This window comes from Anser cygnoides, chromosome 2 (assembly GCF_040182565.1).
Source record: "Anser cygnoides isolate HZ-2024a breed goose chromosome 2, Taihu_goose_T2T_genome, whole genome shotgun sequence".
Taxonomy (NCBI): domain Eukaryota; kingdom Metazoa; phylum Chordata; class Aves; order Anseriformes; family Anatidae; genus Anser; species Anser cygnoides.
This window is the reverse complement of record NC_089874.1, coordinates 53,354,562-53,370,431: the sequence shown is the minus strand read 5'-3', so window position 1 is coordinate 53,370,431 and position 15,870 is coordinate 53,354,562. Positions and strand designations below refer to the sequence as shown.

At 47.4% G+C, this 15,870-nt stretch overlaps 3 protein-coding genes and 2 long non-coding RNA genes across 11 annotated transcripts in view; 2 read left to right on the top strand and 3 right to left on the bottom strand.

Annotated features, from left to right (window-relative positions):
- Positions 1-59: 59 nt before the first annotated feature.
- NOL7 (nucleolar protein 7) lies at positions 60-4,487 on the bottom strand. The gene is made up of 8 exons (XM_048058022.2): positions 4,120-4,487; positions 3,978-4,038; positions 3,834-3,883; positions 3,682-3,710; positions 2,611-2,695; positions 1,590-1,711; positions 1,436-1,513; positions 60-442 (listed from the first exon to the last, which is right to left on the bottom strand). Exons 1-8 carry the CDS (start codon positions 4,272-4,274, stop codon positions 381-383), a joined length of 642 nt encoding a protein of 213 aa, XP_047913979.1. The 5' UTR covers positions 4,275-4,487; the 3' UTR covers positions 60-380.
- Positions 4,475-11,213, bottom strand: SIRT5 (sirtuin 5). Its single transcript, XM_066992086.1, has 8 exons — positions 11,081-11,213; positions 9,862-9,995; positions 8,359-8,584; positions 7,013-7,100; positions 5,989-6,042; positions 5,448-5,571; positions 4,760-4,875; positions 4,475-4,650 (listed from the first exon to the last, which is right to left on the bottom strand). The coding sequence occupies exons 1-8, from the start codon at positions 11,193-11,195 to the stop codon at positions 4,575-4,577; spliced, it is 933 nt and encodes a 310-aa protein (XP_066848187.1). The 5' UTR covers positions 11,196-11,213; the 3' UTR covers positions 4,475-4,574.
- Positions 4,521-15,494, top strand: LOC125182099 (uncharacterized). Its single transcript, XR_007161082.2, has 3 exons — positions 4,521-4,677; positions 5,308-6,998; positions 15,361-15,494. It is a non-coding gene; the product is annotated as an uncharacterized lncRNA (long non-coding RNA).
- On the top strand, positions 11,161-13,668 carry LOC136790069 (uncharacterized). The gene is made up of 3 exons (XR_010829298.1): positions 11,161-11,306; positions 11,869-12,176; positions 13,517-13,668. It is a non-coding gene; the product is annotated as an uncharacterized lncRNA (long non-coding RNA).
- Positions 13,677-15,870, bottom strand: part of KIF13A (kinesin family member 13A) — a 126,937-nt gene continuing 124,743 nt past the window's right edge. For all 7 annotated transcript variants that reach the window (XM_066992075.1, XM_066992076.1, XM_066992077.1 and 4 more), the window contains one exon: positions 13,677-15,606. In XM_066992075.1, coding sequence (XP_066848176.1) covers positions 15,323-15,606 — 284 coding nt within the window. In that variant the 3' untranslated portion in view covers positions 13,677-15,322. The remainder of the gene's footprint in view (positions 15,607-15,870) is intronic.

Below are 15,870 nucleotides of genomic sequence, written 5' to 3'. Positions count from 1 at the left end.
ACCACGAAGCAAGCACAGCCAGCAGTTGGACAGGTTTAAGAAAGGCAGCAGCCAGAAGGGTAAGTACAAACTCATTCCTCTTTATTCTCTCATGAAATGGAGTCCAGCTCTGAGCCCAGCTGTAGCAGCCCCTGCAGGTCACGCTGTCCCTGCTGTGACCCAGCGCTTTGTTAGCTGCCCCCAGTAAGTTCTGAAAGGGGGAGGTAAAGAACAGGGCCATGGGGACACAGCTCTGTAAAGATCAGTACCTGCTGAAAGAGAGCAGTGGTGATGGCGAAGGGGCAGGAAAAAAGCAGCTATTACATATAGATGGTGAGAAATTAATTTTCAGCCCAGGTCCTTGATGGCCTCTTCTGAAAAAGCTGTCTTCGTGCTGTACTTTACATCTTCATTGCAATCCAGTGTTTCTTAAACTTTGTTGCTTTTTGCTTTTTTTCTAGCCCTTAATACAAGAACAAATCAGTAAGGCTGTAAGCATTTTTCATGTTCAGCTCTGTAACCAGCAGCTGTGCATTAATTACTGCAACATTTGAAGCTTAGACAGGAGAACTGAGTGGAAAGCTGATAATGCTTTTAACTTCCAAAGCACAAGTGAAAAGCAGACTGATGACTAAGGAGTGTTAATTGAGTCTAATGTTTTCCTCTGATCTTTATGATCACAGAATGGAAGGGCCCTTAAAGACCACCCAGTGCCCCCCCTGCCATGGGCAGGGACACCTCCCTCCCACCAGACCAGGCTGCCCAAAGCCCCATCCAGCCTGGCCTCGAGCACCTCCTGGGATGGGGCATCCACAGCTTCTCTGGGCAGCCTGTGCCAGTGCCTCACCACCCTCGTGGTGAAGGATTTCTTCCTAATATCTAATCTAAATCTCCCCTTTTAGTTTAAAGCTATTAGCCTTTGTCCTATCCCTACAATGTGATATCAAACTGTGATTGTCATAGAATTTGCTTCTGTGACTGATGGGCAAGGTGTGCTAGGATTGATGTGTGTCCAAGTCTGTCCCCATTCATTTTGGTAATGTCCATTTTTTTATATGGGAGGAAGGGGCACTACTTCCCTCTGCTCTCACAAAGAAGGGATGCTAAGAAACTTAAGAACTTAATCTGAAACGTCTTCAGCAGCTCAAGCTATAAACCCCAAAGCAAGCATTAGTAAAATTATCCAATTCAACAAGTAACTGTAGCTCTAACCCTGAGACTGTTGCTTACTGTACGAAAAATGAGCTAATGCTTGTCCTACAGGCTCTCTCCAGCAAAGCATTCATTAGGCACACTCAGGCTGTACTATCCTGCTCCCCTCCCTTACTATCGCTTTCTTCTCATAAAAACGTAGGAAGCTACAGCTCTGTAACATGCAAAAGCTTATTTAAATTAATAATTCAAGCTGTATCTGCATAAAGTAGTACCACCTTCAATCTTATTTTTTTACACTTACCCCAAGATTTGTCCACAAACTGAACTGCAGCTTTTTTAACCACATCTTTCTTGTTTGCGAGGGAAAAAAATTCATTTGCTGAAATGGAGATAAACATTAATTACTAGGTTTAACCCAGATAAACCTAGGTACAGACCTAAGGAAAACTGCATACCACTTGTTCGGTTGGTGCCTGGACCGTAGAGATGGCTGTACACAAAGTCTTTGGCTGTTTGCTGGTGGAGGCCTGTTAAACTCTGATCTTTTAAGTGCATGGCTGTATAGTTTCCTTTCGACCTAGTTGAAGAAAGATTTAAATCATTGTAGCATAGCTACTGCACCCAGAACAACACTCGCCCTTAGTCAGTATTTTGCTACTTGAGCACAACAGCTGTCTGCACAGGCTTCTGATTATCAGCCAAGGTTTGCAGCAGTATTAAAAAAAAAATAAATGGAGTAAGAGCCTCAAACTGGTCCTGTCAGAAGCTCCCGCAACTTTCCCCTACAGAATGAAATCTAGCAATTAAGTCCCCAGCAAGTGGATGTGAGGTAGAACATGCAGAACTTCTACTGGGGTGCTGATGACGGCCTGGGTAGCTCACACCAGTTGAGAGGAAAGACTTAATTCTTCTCAAGATTCCATTTTGAGGTGGTGGAATCAAGAAAGCTCACGCACACATTAATTCTACCTGTGCACATGTTTAAAACTACGTATACAGCAAGAAGTGAACAAAATAAGAGGAATGAAACCCAAAACAGTTTTTAGGTCAGCTTTGCCTCTGTTATTGAATGTGTACCTTTACTAAGTGTTAAAATTAGTTTCATTTGCCAGTAGCTGCAAATAAATTCATAGCTAATCATTAGCTTCCTAAGTACAGCACTTAAAAAAAAAAAAAATCCATGCATGGTATTCTCCATAGCCACAATTAATTTCATTAAAGAAAAGCAAACAACCCAGCACCCATGTATATCAGGCAGGGTGAAGGTACCTTCCTAGAAGCCACACCACAGGATCTGCTGTTAGGATATATTTTTACAAGTACAGCAGCATAACAGGAGAAATTTAAGCATGTAAATTTGCTTGTGCGAGAGAGCAAGCAGGGGTAACACCACGAAGTGCCGAACAGCTGCTGTGACTGGGGGAAGCAGTGCCACCACACTGAGACAGAAGCCCCACGCCTTCTGCTTTGGCATACCTGGCACCCCTGGCTTTGTCCTGCTTCACCTGTTTCGGCACATGGCCTTCGCTCTGCTTCTCAGACCTACGGCCAGGCTGCTTGTCTAGAGAAAATTTAATAGACACACAAAAACAATCCAGAACATTATGAATCAAGAGCATTAAATGGAAGACACAGGAATGAAACAACGACCCAACTGAGAAACAAGCTAACTCCAACAAGCACTTTTTCAGACCCTCTGGCTAGTGAAAGCTAGTTAAGTGTGTTAGAGGGATGGGAAGGGGAACCATCCTGAAGCAGCCCTTCGCCTTTCCTGTTCCTTGGCATCAACAACAACAAAAGGGATTAACCACAGGACAAAAATTCAGTGCAACACAACAGCTAAGCATTGCTCGCAAAGAGCTTCATTCTCTACTAAACACATACCACAGAGACTGAGCATTCAAAATACCACACCATGCTCACCTGCTTTATGCCAACTGATTTTTTTTTAAAACAAGAAAGAAGTAGCAACAGTTACACCAGCTATCTACATCACCATGAGAGAATCATTATTAAAAGAACACTCTACAACTTCTTATTGTTTTGTGTAGTATAAGAGGGGGCTTTCTAGCCCCCTTTGAAGCAGGCTAAAAAGCAGCATTTGTGAGTACCCTGGTGTCTGATTTTCTAGTTGAGCATTTGAAAAAAGTTACCTAGTTTTTACAGGTGCCATCAAATATAAAAAGTATTAAGGCAACTAAGAACTCTATAAATAGCTTTTATAACTTAAGCGAACGCTAAAAATTAATCTTTTTCTGACCCTTTAAATTAACCCCTTTCTGGCCCCTTTTTTTTCCTTGTTTGAACACCTGCCTGCTGCCCATGCTAAAGACCTCAGGTCTTTTAACTGAAACCACTGCACATCAAATAGCCTTTGTAGAAGGCACCGGCATCAAGATTAAACACGACCACCACCAACCCCGCTATTTTTCTTTGGCAGCAGCCAAGCAGCACGGCGCCTTCAGCTTCCACCCTCCGGGCGGCTTACAGCGCCGAAAGGAAACCCGACGGGGCGCACCGGGCGACAGAAGCGGAGCCTCGGCGTACCTCGCTCAGCTGCGGCTGGCTTGTCCGGTCTGCGGAGGAAGGAAAGGAGAAAAGCGGCCGGTCAGTCTCACGCCTTGCGATGTGCCGGGCTGCCGGCAGAGGGCCCCGAGGGAAGGTACCGTGGGTAGCCCCCCGCCCGCCCCCAGCCTCACCGTCCGGCGGCCAGCTCCTGCAGCAGGGCCTCGGGCAGCAGCTTCCTCCTCTGCGGGAACACGGCCGTTACCGGCGGTTAGCGGCCGTCACCGGCCGGGATGATGGGGGGTGGGTGTGAGGGGGGGGGCGCGGCGCGGCGTTACCTTCTGCTCCGCGAACAGCTCCTGCCGCCGCCGCCGCTTCTCCTTCAGCAGCTCCCGGTGCCTGCGGGGGGGCCGGGCCGTCAGCGCGGGGCCGGGACCGTGAAGGGGGGGGGGGGGGGAGCGGGGCGAGGGCCTGCCCTACCTGCGCGCCGCCTCCCCCGCCAGCTGCCGCTCGCTCTGGGCCGCCGCCGCCGCCGCGCCGAAGGACAGCTCCTCCGGGGCCTCCTCGTCATCGGGGTCCGGCGGGGAAGGCGGGCCCGCGGGCACCGCCGCAGCCTCCCGCCGCCGCCTCACCATGGCCGCACGCGCCCGGCTTGGCCCCGCCTCGGAAGCGCCGCCGCCTTCCGCCGCCTGGCCGCGCCCCCTTCCCTCACGCCCAACGGCCGCCCCTCTGCGCCTAACGGCCGCCCCCTCACGCCCAACGGCCGCCCCCTCAGCGCCCTCCCCGCCCTCACCCAACAGCCCCCCCCCGGCCGCTGGCGCAGCAGAGAGGGAGACCGCGGGCAGGTGCCGCCTTTATTGTACGCCCGCCGTGCCCTGACACACACACGGACACCCGCCGTCCCCTCACGCCGCCCCGCCGCCGCCGCCTCAGCCTCAGGCGATGATCTCGCTGTGGTGCCGGGCCAGCGCCGGCGGCAGCGTGCTCCCGCAGGGGCCCGAGAAGTGGAACCTGGAAGGGAGAAGCTGCTGTTAAAAGGTCAGTATGCAAAATATTCCTTCTCACATACCAGGGAAAAAAAAATAGAGTTTTTTTTTCTTTTTTAACACTGCAGCCTTACCTGAACCTGTTTGTAGCGGGAGTGGGTTCCGTGTTGAACTCTGCAACTGGCACTCCTCGGGCAGACACCTGAGGGGCGAACATGGCAGCGGGGTACACCACGGAGGAGGTTCCCACCTGCAGGGGCGTCAAAAAGTCATGAGCAAGCCCTAAAGCACATGAAAGCCCTACAGAAATGAAGTGAAAGATCTACAGTTAGTGCCACTGCACATTTAGCTACTTGACACGGTATAGGAATCAAAAATCGTTTGATGCAACCCAAAGAAGCCTGTTTGTTTTCCTGGGATTCAAGTGTTTTTTTTTTTTCCCCCATTTACAGCTCTAATGCCCAAAATGGCAGACTACTTTCAGGAACACAAAACAAAACATCCCCTCTATCACTTGAGACTATTTGGTGAGCGGCACGCAGTATTCCATATTCCAAGCAAATGTTTTGGTCAGTGATGCAAAACGTACATGGCATGTAAAAAAAAAAATAAAAAAAAAAGCAGTACACAACAATAGCTAACTACCATCTTACAACATTTTGTAATTTTTTTTTTTTTTAAGAAAACTGAGCATCAAAATAATCCTCGGGGGCTTACAGCTCCCCTGGGGAAGCACAAAGGCATCTCCTGTACCCAGGAAGCGCCACCCTTGGGCTTGACCCCCCTGCTGGTACCAGCCTCGGCTACAAGACCCGCACCCACCACCAAGCAGAGGTCGCACATGTCCAGTTCCTTCTCAACCTCCGTGAGGACGTCAGGATCCAGTGTTTCACCAAACCACACAACGTGGGGACGAAGGAGGCCATTGCAGCCGTCTTCCTCACACCTGTTTAAAAATCACAAAGGTACGGAGTGATGTTTCTGACATGGGCATTTCAATCTGCACAGCGGCAGAACGGTTTTCATTCTTGTTTGGACACATCTGCCTTTGTTTCTTACTGCGATTCCCCTACTACTCACTACCAAACCCATGACTTCAGGTGTGTTCGGTTCTTGATGCTCAAGAACACAAACAAGCAATCCCTTTGGCATCACGGTAAGCTTCTAGCACCCACTCCTATTGTCTGGTGTCTTTCTGACATTAGGTTTAGATTTAGACTCGGTCTCTGCGCAAAGACCCGTGTCTCTTTATCCCACAGAATGAATTCATGGCCTTTCTGAATGACACAAACAGTACTGCAAGCCTTTGAGATGCATTAAGTATGAAGAGTTAATAGCAAAAAATAAAGTGGTCGATACGTACTGAGGAAGCTGTTCAACAGGAATTGCAGCATCTTCTACTTCTGGATCTGGAGCCCTGAGGTTACAAAATTGAAACATTTATTCAATCACACAAACGGAGTGCACTTCATATATTACTAAACACTTGGTATTCTTTAAGGCACACTCTCTAATCAAGGAATCTGCAACTTCAGTCAACTTAAACATCTACTACAGCCCTAGCCTACCACACAGAGGGCAGGCAGACTTCTATGCAGAAATATCCCAGAGCTGCAATCAGCTTCTCAAAGTCTGACAACAGCACAACAACTATTTGTGAAGCTATCTAAAGATATGGTGAAATGCAAAGGGACTAAAACTTCAAGCCTATGAGCATATGCCTGTCATCCCCTCCCTCCCCCTTTTTTTTTTAATTTGAACAGCAAAAGAAAAAGGATGCAGGAGCCCAAAGGACTGTTCTGCAACTTAAGAAGAAATCCTGGGAACTGATTTTCCTTCCTTTTTGTTTCACACATCTGCATTTTGAGACCCGTAATCATAAGAGTCTTATTGATGCGTAGAAGCACAAGAGCCACTAGGTGCTCAAGAGATGCAGAAGAGGACAATCTTGTTATATGTTACAGTGATGACAGCCTGATGCAAGGAATGAGCGAATGATTTGAAATATGGGAAGACAAAGAGGATGGGAGCGAACACCTGTTCTCAAAGAGTACAATGTCAATCACCAATACGAGAGTTCCAGGCCATCTGAAACTGTTCTAATTAAAACATATAATGTTGTGCTAACTAAAAATTAACAATTACTCAGTCACGGGACTTCTCTCTCTTTATATCATGGGCTTTAACTGAAGTTACCAAAAGGCATACTCATGTTTGAAAACAGGTGTGTAACATTTAAACATTACGACTACTAACAGAAAACGGGGTGGCTGGCTAGAACTCCTCTAGGCTCCCACAAGGGCTCCATCTCTGCTGAACTCTGTCTAAACATCTCTCTGTCTAACCAGAAAGCACAGAAAGTTTGCAAGGCAGGTAGGTGTTATTACCCTTTCCCAGCCAGTGCTGGGCATATCGGGCTCTTGTAATTTGCAGTCACGTTTCCGCAGTTGGTGCAGCGAGTTTTAAATAAACTTCCTGAAACGCAGAAAGAGGAAACATCAGGGATCACACAAGTGCTCTGAGGCGTGGTTGTACAAGCAAGTGGTGATGTTTATCCCCGGTGGCCTTTGTTTGGCTTGTGGGTAACTCACACACGACCAGGTATTGCAACCCGACAGCCTTCCGACTGAGGCACTGTGCACAGCGCGCACACACACGTTTGGTTAGCAGCCCGAGACAGCCGAGTCGCAGTTACACGCACAGATTTGGCACAGCAGAGACAGAAGCCCCTTTTCCCCTGAAAGGCCGCTGTGAAAAAGAGCAGCAGGCCCTCTGAGGTATAAGCTGTCACCTTGTTCTACCTCTTGACAAGAGTAAATACATGGCCTCGTAGCAGTATTTGAGAGGAAAATCATTCCTTAAAATATTGCCAAAGGAGTTCATTTCTGCTTACTGTTTTTCCCCTTAAAAGAGAAACATTGTCCATAATAATAATAATAATATGCTGGTTAACACCATTTTTTTTGTGCAAACTCCCCAACCCCATAAGGTATAACTCTAAACTTTTGTAGAGTTAGTAACGAGTGCTGTGGAGATTCTTTTTGTAAAGAATAAGAATAATCAAAACGTAACTACACCCCAAGATTTATCATTGCATCCACAACTGTAAAGCAACAAACTGCATCATGGTCCTCTGTCACTGCCGGAGAGCAGGAGGGAGAGAGGAGATGCCACTCCCTACATGGGAGGAGAGGAGGAGTGCCAGGAGACGAAGGAGGGAATCTCATCCACTTCCAGTCCCCTCCTCCTCGGGTAGGCGAAGCACAGGCGGGAAGGACAGGACAGGACAGGACAGGAGGCAAGCGGCAGGCAGCGCAGAGGGCAGAGTGCCAGAGCTGGCAGGACTGCTCTCGCCCAGAGGCCTTTTATTTGTGGCACCACCGCCACCACGCAGCTGAAGCCTTCGATAGACTCTTTTCCCCGTTCTGAAGCAGCTTTAGCCAGTTTTCACTCTCCACAAGTATTCAAGTGGATGTAAGGCAAACCTGAGCAGGTGGGAGAGGAGAACCAGTTCCCGTGTGCTGTCAGAACCCATTAAAAAGGACAATGACAAGTAGAGGGGGCTATGAAGCACCCAAAACAACTTCCAAAAGAGAACAGGGTGATACTACAAATAAACTGGTAACCACTTGCATGCAGTTAAGACAAGTTTCATTGTTTCCAGCAGTCATCCCGCGCCACCTTCTCCCCAAAGTTTTGCCGTCTCGTGGCAGGCAGGTGAGCTGATCCTTACCATGAATTTCAAGGAGGTGCTTGGAGCCTGCCTTCCTGTGTAGCTCGTCGATGTTCTGAGTAATGACCACGACACTCCTTCCTTGTTTGCTCAGCCGCTTTTCACACTCAGCAATGGCAATATGCGCGGGGTTTGGGTGCTTACTCAGCATCACTTCCCGGCGGTAATGGTAAAACTCCCACACACGGGAAGGGTTGCGTGCAAAAGCGCCCGGAGTGGCCAATTCCTGAAAGATGCAACAAGTCACTCCGATAAGGAAGGTGTGAAAGAGCCCCGCGCCCAGACGGAGGCCGGCAGAGTCCTCGCTGTGCCCTGCAGAACTAGACAGGCACAGATTACTCGTAATCAGACACAGTGACAGGAATATAGGTCGTGAGCTGCACCCCACCAGGACCACAAGCCAAGGTATCTCACCAAGAGAGGAGATAACCTGTACTGAGGACATCACATAGGGTTTGACGCGGTACACTGGGACCTTGTTCTGTGCTGCCCCCCCAAACCCCGAGGAGGTTAGTACAGCACAAAGGAACATGAGATGTTTCCCCACACACCATGTGGGGCTTTCAGAACTCATTCACACAGCAGCCACGAAACTCAGCGCTGTGTGGATGCATCTCCTGTGCTAGCAATTTCTTTTCTGCTTTAGTTTAAATGTAGCACAAGCCAAATTACAAGCCTAACATCTCTTTAATGTGCCCATAAAATCTAAACCACGCCTTTTGCACTAACATCAACGTTGCCTTCTCTTTTTTTAAAAAAGAGGAGTAACTTAGTGTAATGCTTCAACACACAATTCTGCTGATATAAAAAGGCTGGAAGCCAGCTTTCCGATGAAGAAGGAACAGGCATTTATACACACACATGCTTTACTTGAATTGATAGTCACTGAAAGGTGAAGGTGCACCTTCAGATTCAAAACATCTCCAAAATCTCATCTCCCTGACATTTTTTTAGTTTCATGACATTCTTCACAAATGCCATCATAAATATATATATATATATATTAAAAAAAAAACACAACACATACAGAAAGCAAATATGGTTGCAGTGTTTGGCGTAGCAGTTCCTGAAGGTGTAACAATCACTTGAAACCTGTGCAGTACCACACGGTACCAGACACACAAGGCACCTGTACTACTCTGGTGTTTTGCTGCTTACTGCTGCATGCCCCAGGAGCCACCATTAAAAGAAAACTAGTTGGTATCTTTGGTACTGCCCTTTATTATTTTTGTACAAGTTTCTTAATATTTTAAATCAGGAAGGGCCCCATGAGGCAGAAAAACAGTGAGGTGTCCAAACACGAGCAAACAGCTAAGGTGCAAGGTGGCAAGCAAACAAGGACAGTAGAAAGACCCAGAGCTGTCTGCAAAAACTTCATTTTTCCCAAATGGCTGATAAACCAAACCACAGAAAAACACTTTTAGCTTCTTCTGACTCTTCACACTCGCATGGAAAAACTGATGGAAAAACACAGCTGTGCAGACGCATGCCGTGCGTACGTACCTGTGCTTGCCACTTTCTCCAGAAACCTCCAGCTCCTCTGAAGGTAGGAACTCCACTCTCGGCACTAACACCAGCGCCTGTAATTATGGCTATATGCTTTGCTTTGGCAAAAACTTCTCGAAAGTCAGCCATATCTGGACAAGGGGGAGAAGGATGAACAGCTGTTCAGACACTTGTATTTTACAAAATACAGTGTTGGCAACAATCATACAGAAATGGCTTCTGCATACACCTGCCGGGACTTTAATTTCCAAATACTATTTTTTTCTGAGTTTCTGTATATTGGAATTTGACAGGCATTTCTTGGAGACCCTCCAAAATACATGAGCAAACCCAGCAGGGCAACATGTATCGAACCAGGGATATACTGAGTGTTGGAAAGACAGAAGCCTTAAACTAAAACCCTAGGCTAGATGCTACCACAATAACAGCTGCCACTGCCACGCAGGGACAGTTTGCTTCTTCAGCACAAGGTAAAATCCTGAGATGACAAAAATACGGTTAGTTACAAAGTACCACCTTCGAAATCGAGGTATCCTAGTTCCCAGCTCAGTGCTCAGGTCGGATCACCTCCCTCCACCTGCCAAACTCAGCGCAGGAGGCTGTGCGCCTCCTTGGCCACCAGGGCTCCTCACCAGCTCCTGGTCTCCTTGGTGTCCGCCGGGACCCTCAGGGCTTTTTCTGCAAAGCTGCTCTCCAGCAGGTCAGCCCCAACCTGCCCTGGTGCGTGGGGTTATTTCAAGTTAAGGCACGTCTTCAGGTTTAAAAATATTTATAGTAATTATTTTTTTTTTTTTTTACTACTAGACTAAATAAGGCTTCTGAGGTTACCCAATGCCCTGCCCCTGAGCTGCTGCCCGTGCTCGAGGCCCTCCATAATTCTTGTACAAAGAAACGAGGGCTGAATTTTATTGCCCATCAGGGGTATGAAAAGGAAATGCAATAAAGTAGCATACATTTGTGGGCATAAATTATAAATATTAAATATAAATATGTCAAAGGCAACCACGCTGACTGCAGCTGTGTGAGGGGTTTGCAGCTATACAGTCTGTAGGCACAGAAGATAAACCTTAGCAGCCCAAAACCAAATCAGCCCCACACTCTTCTGGCCATTTTGAATTAAACTGCAGGCTTTATCTATTACATGAAACTTTCTAGAGTTTTAAATCAAGCTTGTGCATCTATTCAGGAGACCGAGGCAAACAAACACGAATCTTACTTGAACTAGGCCGAGCCATTTCCAAGCAAAGCTGCTGTTTCTTTGCAGAAGAAGACTTAAGACCACAGGACACTTGGGAGACCAACCTTCTGCTGGCAAACTGGAAGAGACTCATCGGCGTCACTTCCGAGGGCTTTATCTGAGAAGAAATTAAGGCAACACGAGCGGGCCACTCAGGGAGCATACTGCTGTGATTCTCCGTAAGGGCTTCTCCGCGAAGAGCAGGGTACAAACGCTACTCGCGTTATTATTTTTTCCCGTGACGTTCGGCAGCTCTGCTGCCCGTCCCTCCTGGCGGAAAGGCTCCCGCAGCACCTCCAAGTCCCCCCCGCCCCGCAGAAGAGACGCCCCAAGCCCAGAAGGGGCTGACCCCTCCGGCTCAGCGCTGCCTCCAGCTGCACCCCGGGCAGCTCGGCCCCGCTCCGGGCCCGCTGCGCCCTCGGAGGCCTCCGTGACACACCGCACCGCGGCGGCACTCACCGCGCCCGGCGCCTTACGCTCGCAGCCCGCCGCGCGGCCGCTTGCCCCGCTTCATGAGGCGGCAGCAGAGCAGCCCCGGCACCCCCGGCACCGGCCCCGGCCCTCGCTGAGGCGCTGGGCCCGGCCCCGGCCCCGCCGTGCGGCCCCGCACGTCCCCGGCCCGCCCCGCCCCGCCCCGCCTCCAGCCCCGGGCAGGGAAGGGGCGGCCCCACGCGGGTGGCACCGGGACACGCGGGGGGATGCGGGCAGCCCCGGCTCGGCTTGGTGATTTTTGTGAGGAAAGCTGGTTTGAGCTTGGTTTTCCACAGGAAGAAGTCACAGCAGCTGCTTTCACCCAGCCTCGCCCGCCCTTCCCCAGCGACTTCACGCCCCTTCAGTCCTTGTCGACCCATCTGAGATCTCAGGCGTTATTAAGAGGCGTTTGGACTGCGCTCTCGGTCATCTGGTCTGAATTTTGGGGTAGACCCGTGTGGAGCCAGGGTTGGACTCGATGATCCTTGTGGGTCCCTTCCAACTCGGGAAACTTCTGTGATTCTGTTCCCCTCTGAATTTTGTACCATAAGCAGCTCAAGGGTTTCCTTACACGCATCCCCAGACCTGAGGAAGCCCTCCACAGGTACCACCACACTGCAGAAGTGGCCAGGGAGCAGCTTTGGCCTCTGCCCTGGCCTGTACGGGGCTAGAAACGCTGCCAGAGGGAAAGGGGGACACCAGCAAGGGGCAGGCAGCGGGTCAGGACAGGGCAGGTTGCTCCTGCTGGATCACAACTTACCTTTCCTCCACCACGCTGCTCTGTGGCACTGCTCCTTACCGGTGTGACAGCGTTTCGTACTCTGCCTTTGGCTGCAGATACAAAGGGAGCCTTTTGTGGGGGAGGTTTGGGGACGTTGGAAGCACCAGCTGAAGGCTGTGCTTTTGCTCGCTGGAGGGAGCCAGCTGTTTCAGTTCCCCGAGAGCTCTGGCTGAATCTTCATAAAGGGTTGTAAGCTTGGGAAAAAAGCTAATAAATTCAGAAAATAAGACAGAAGGCCACTGATCTAATTTAGCATTGTAACTATCCTGCTGATTAAAATTACACAATTTTATTTGGAGTAGCCGAACCACTGAGCCGACAGGTTTGTGCTGGCTGCTCAGACAAATGACAGACTGGCACTGTCATTTGCTATTTGGCATTATGATTGGGTTTGGTTTGTTTTTTTAACCCCAGGTCTTAGAACGGATTGTACGTCCTGCTTATTAGGCAGCGTGTTTTAGATGCTGGTTAAGATAGTATTTAAAAACAATGAGAAACAATTTGCAGTTGGACGCTCACCATGGCATTCTTCCACTGGTTACAAAGTTCAGGACAGCAAACTGCTTCTCTGACCTGAGGAACAGAAAACCTGCTTCTGTTTACGTAGCGCAGCATCAGCCAGAAGGCCTGCATTTTCACATTTCGTCCCAGCACTCATTAGGTACTTCTAACTTTAAATTAACCTCGGGCAGGACGTGTTAATGTGCCAACTTTGCAAAAAGTAAACATCGTGATAGTGTAGGTTATGCCAAATGCATACAACTTGCAAACAGGTTGGCTTCTTTGTTTCTCTGGCATTTGTACATTGTATACTCCAGGAAGTACAATTATTTCAGTGTTCCTTAAGCAATCCTGTATTCTGTATTCTTAAAGGTTGAAAACAATGCACAGCCTAGTTCAGCTGATGCTAACCTGGTATAAATTCTGCATCTTTGCCATAATAAAATGGCTACATTAACTTTCAAAATTGTTTGTAGTGGCCTAGGACAAATATTTATGCAAGTGTGCATGCATATGCACACATTTTTTTAAAAACCTTTATAAAAAGTTTAAGTGGCATCTAAAATTAACTTCAAGATACTTGGCAGTGTTCTAGGATCATCTGTGCCTGATAAAATACTTCTGCATAAAGAAGTTTTTTCTATTTTGGTAATTTCCTTCAGCAAGAGTTGTTGTTTACGCACCAAGAGCAGCCAGACACCACGAGTATGAAGTGTTCTGTAAAGGTCTTCATTCCGCCAAAATGGATTAACACAAGCATGTAAGAATCCCGTCTCAGAGCTGCCAGAAGTTATGTCAAGGGCAAGCACACTGAATTTCGCCCGTCCCCCTGGCACACCGCCCTCCCAGCTGCCAACCGCGTTCTGCTCAGATGAGGGACGTACGTACGGAGTCAGGAGCCTGCCTTCCAGGAACCTGTCCACTCTCCCCTTGGCCCACACCTGCTTTTAGCGCCCGCGCTGTTCCCTGGCAGGAGTTACCCAGCTCTGCTCCCCCTTGGAGTGAAGGGAAGGGAAAGCAGCAGGTGAGGAATGTGTATCCCACGCGGGCTGTTCCCATCTTGTGCTGCAGGAAGCAGTTAAAACAGGTTAACGCCACCCCGTGTTCCACTCCAGTCGCAATCCTTCACCATTTGTACAGAGTATTCTGCATCTGAGCACCATCAACTGGTATCAGCATTAAGCTCGCTATTTGATCATGAAAACTAATTGTATCAAATACAAGTCAAACATTTTTTTAAAATCCCAAGTAAACAGTCTGTATTCTAACACACAATACGTCTGTACCAATTAAATACAGTATGGCAGTATATAAATTACAGTTCTTTACAGTAAATAGTAAAACACTAGAGTCCGCTTACTGTACACAACAATCAAAGAAAGAACAGCAGCTTTTCAGTAAGGTCCCAGGTATCGCAATCACTCACTTGCTAAGAACAAAGAAGAACAGATACAGCAGGCCATTCACTTCACTCATTTTTTACCATGTTACTTTACAAACATCCAGAACACTTGTACAGGCATCTACAGTATCTACACGTGGAACAACATTCTTAGGAATTCATGAGCACCAGACACAAATCCCTCCATCATTCCCATTATTAAAATAAACTTTACAGATTAAAATTACTTTAGCAGTTTCTATTTCATCTTGATAATAACCAGCAAGTAACAAGTGCAAAGTTTGCAGTCACGATCCATCTACTGCTTCTTTGTTTCCCTGTTTCCCCCACAAACCCCTAAAAAACAAAAAACAAAACCCCAAATGTTGTCCTCTCACACCCTTGCAGTAATACTGTTTCTGCAGTCGAACTGCCCGGCTGGCTTATGTTAACACGTGAAACACCAGACTTTGAGCTTCAGGCATTGTTAGTCACTTCAGTACAATGCCAAGTCAGCACAGTGGCAGGCCTCTAGGAAGACAAAAAAAAATTATGAAGCAGTTGGATATTTCAGTGTGCTTAAACACAGAACATAAGGCTGCACGGTGCCCAGTGACTAAAAGAAACATGGCACCACGTTATCCGTTAAAACATTTACAATAGAAAGATATAAACAGCAAATGTGTCAATCTAAAACAAGTTCTTTGGTAATGAAGAACAGCAAACCGTAGGGTTTTTTTCCGAATACGGATTTACATCCTGTTTTTCCACAATAAAATATTTTTTTTGTTGTTTAAAATATATCTCCCAAGTTGTTGCGTAACAAATAGTCCAGTACCTCAATTATCTACAGATCAGCTTTAACTGTATTTTAGTGTGCAGCCGTATCTGCCCACTGGCAGATAAACTATAGATACACATTCATATATATAATATATATATATTATTTATAAAAAATTAGAGAATTAAGTCAAGGACTCTGGAGAATACACATTCTGTATGGACAGATTAAAATGTACAATAGCTTCAAAAATCCATAAAGTTTTCTACACAGTGACGCGTGTAGTAAGTGCAAAAATACTGCCGTTTAGTTAATCCATGATTTCCTGTTTTCCTGTTTCCTAGAAAAAGCAGAAGCCGCTGCATCTCCTGAATGACAGAGGACTTCTCCTGTTTTAGACGTGGATGATGAGCCTTGAAGCACAGAACTTCTCCGTTTCTCTACAGTGGAGGATGCCTGAGACCGTGAAGTGCTACTCCATTTCCTTGTGGAAGCTGGTGCTTTACTGAGGCGTCCGGGACGAACAAACACGCCGTGTCGTGGCTTGCAGTGGAAGTACTCTTTACCTTTTACAGTTCCGTCGTGCTTCCCTTCGATGAAAATAAATGCACAGAATTAATCACCAGAATTTTCCTTAGCAAATATAATTGTAGCATTGAAGTGCAAATGTTTTTGGCTGCCTGTGAAACAGCCAAGATTTTTAGCTGAGAGTGCTAAAACCACACAGATACCAAGCACTAGTGTGACCAAAGCCTGGAAAGGAGGGCTTGAACTGTGACCAAAAAGGTGACTTTACCTAAAATATTACTTTAACAGTTTAAAAAGGCAAACATTTGTTCATTTTAGAAAATAAA

Coding starts and splice junctions, on each gene's coding strand:
- NOL7 (XM_048058022.2), bottom strand. CDS start 4,274: ATGGTGAGGCGGCGGCGGGAGGCTGCGGCGGTGCCCGCGGGCCCGCCT. Junction 3,884..3,977: donor AGCTGTTCGCGGAGCAGAAG/GTAACGCCGCGC, acceptor GTGTTCCCGCAG/AGGAGGAAGCTGCTGCCCGA. Junction 443..1,435: donor GTTTGTGGACAAATCTTGGG/GTAAGTGTAAAA, acceptor TCTTGTATTAAG/GGCTAGAAAAAAAGCAAAAA.
- SIRT5 (XM_066992086.1), bottom strand. CDS start 11,195: ATGAGTCTCTTCCAGTTTGCCAGCAGAAGGTTGGTCTCCCAAGTGTCC. Junction 9,996..11,080: donor AATGGCTCGGCCTAGTTCAA/GTAAGATTCGTG, acceptor CCCCTTGTCCAG/ATATGGCTGACTTTCGAGAA. Junction 6,043..7,012: donor CCAGCACTGGCTGGGAAAGG/GTAATAACACCT, acceptor TTGTAACCTCAG/GGCTCCAGATCCAGAAGTAG.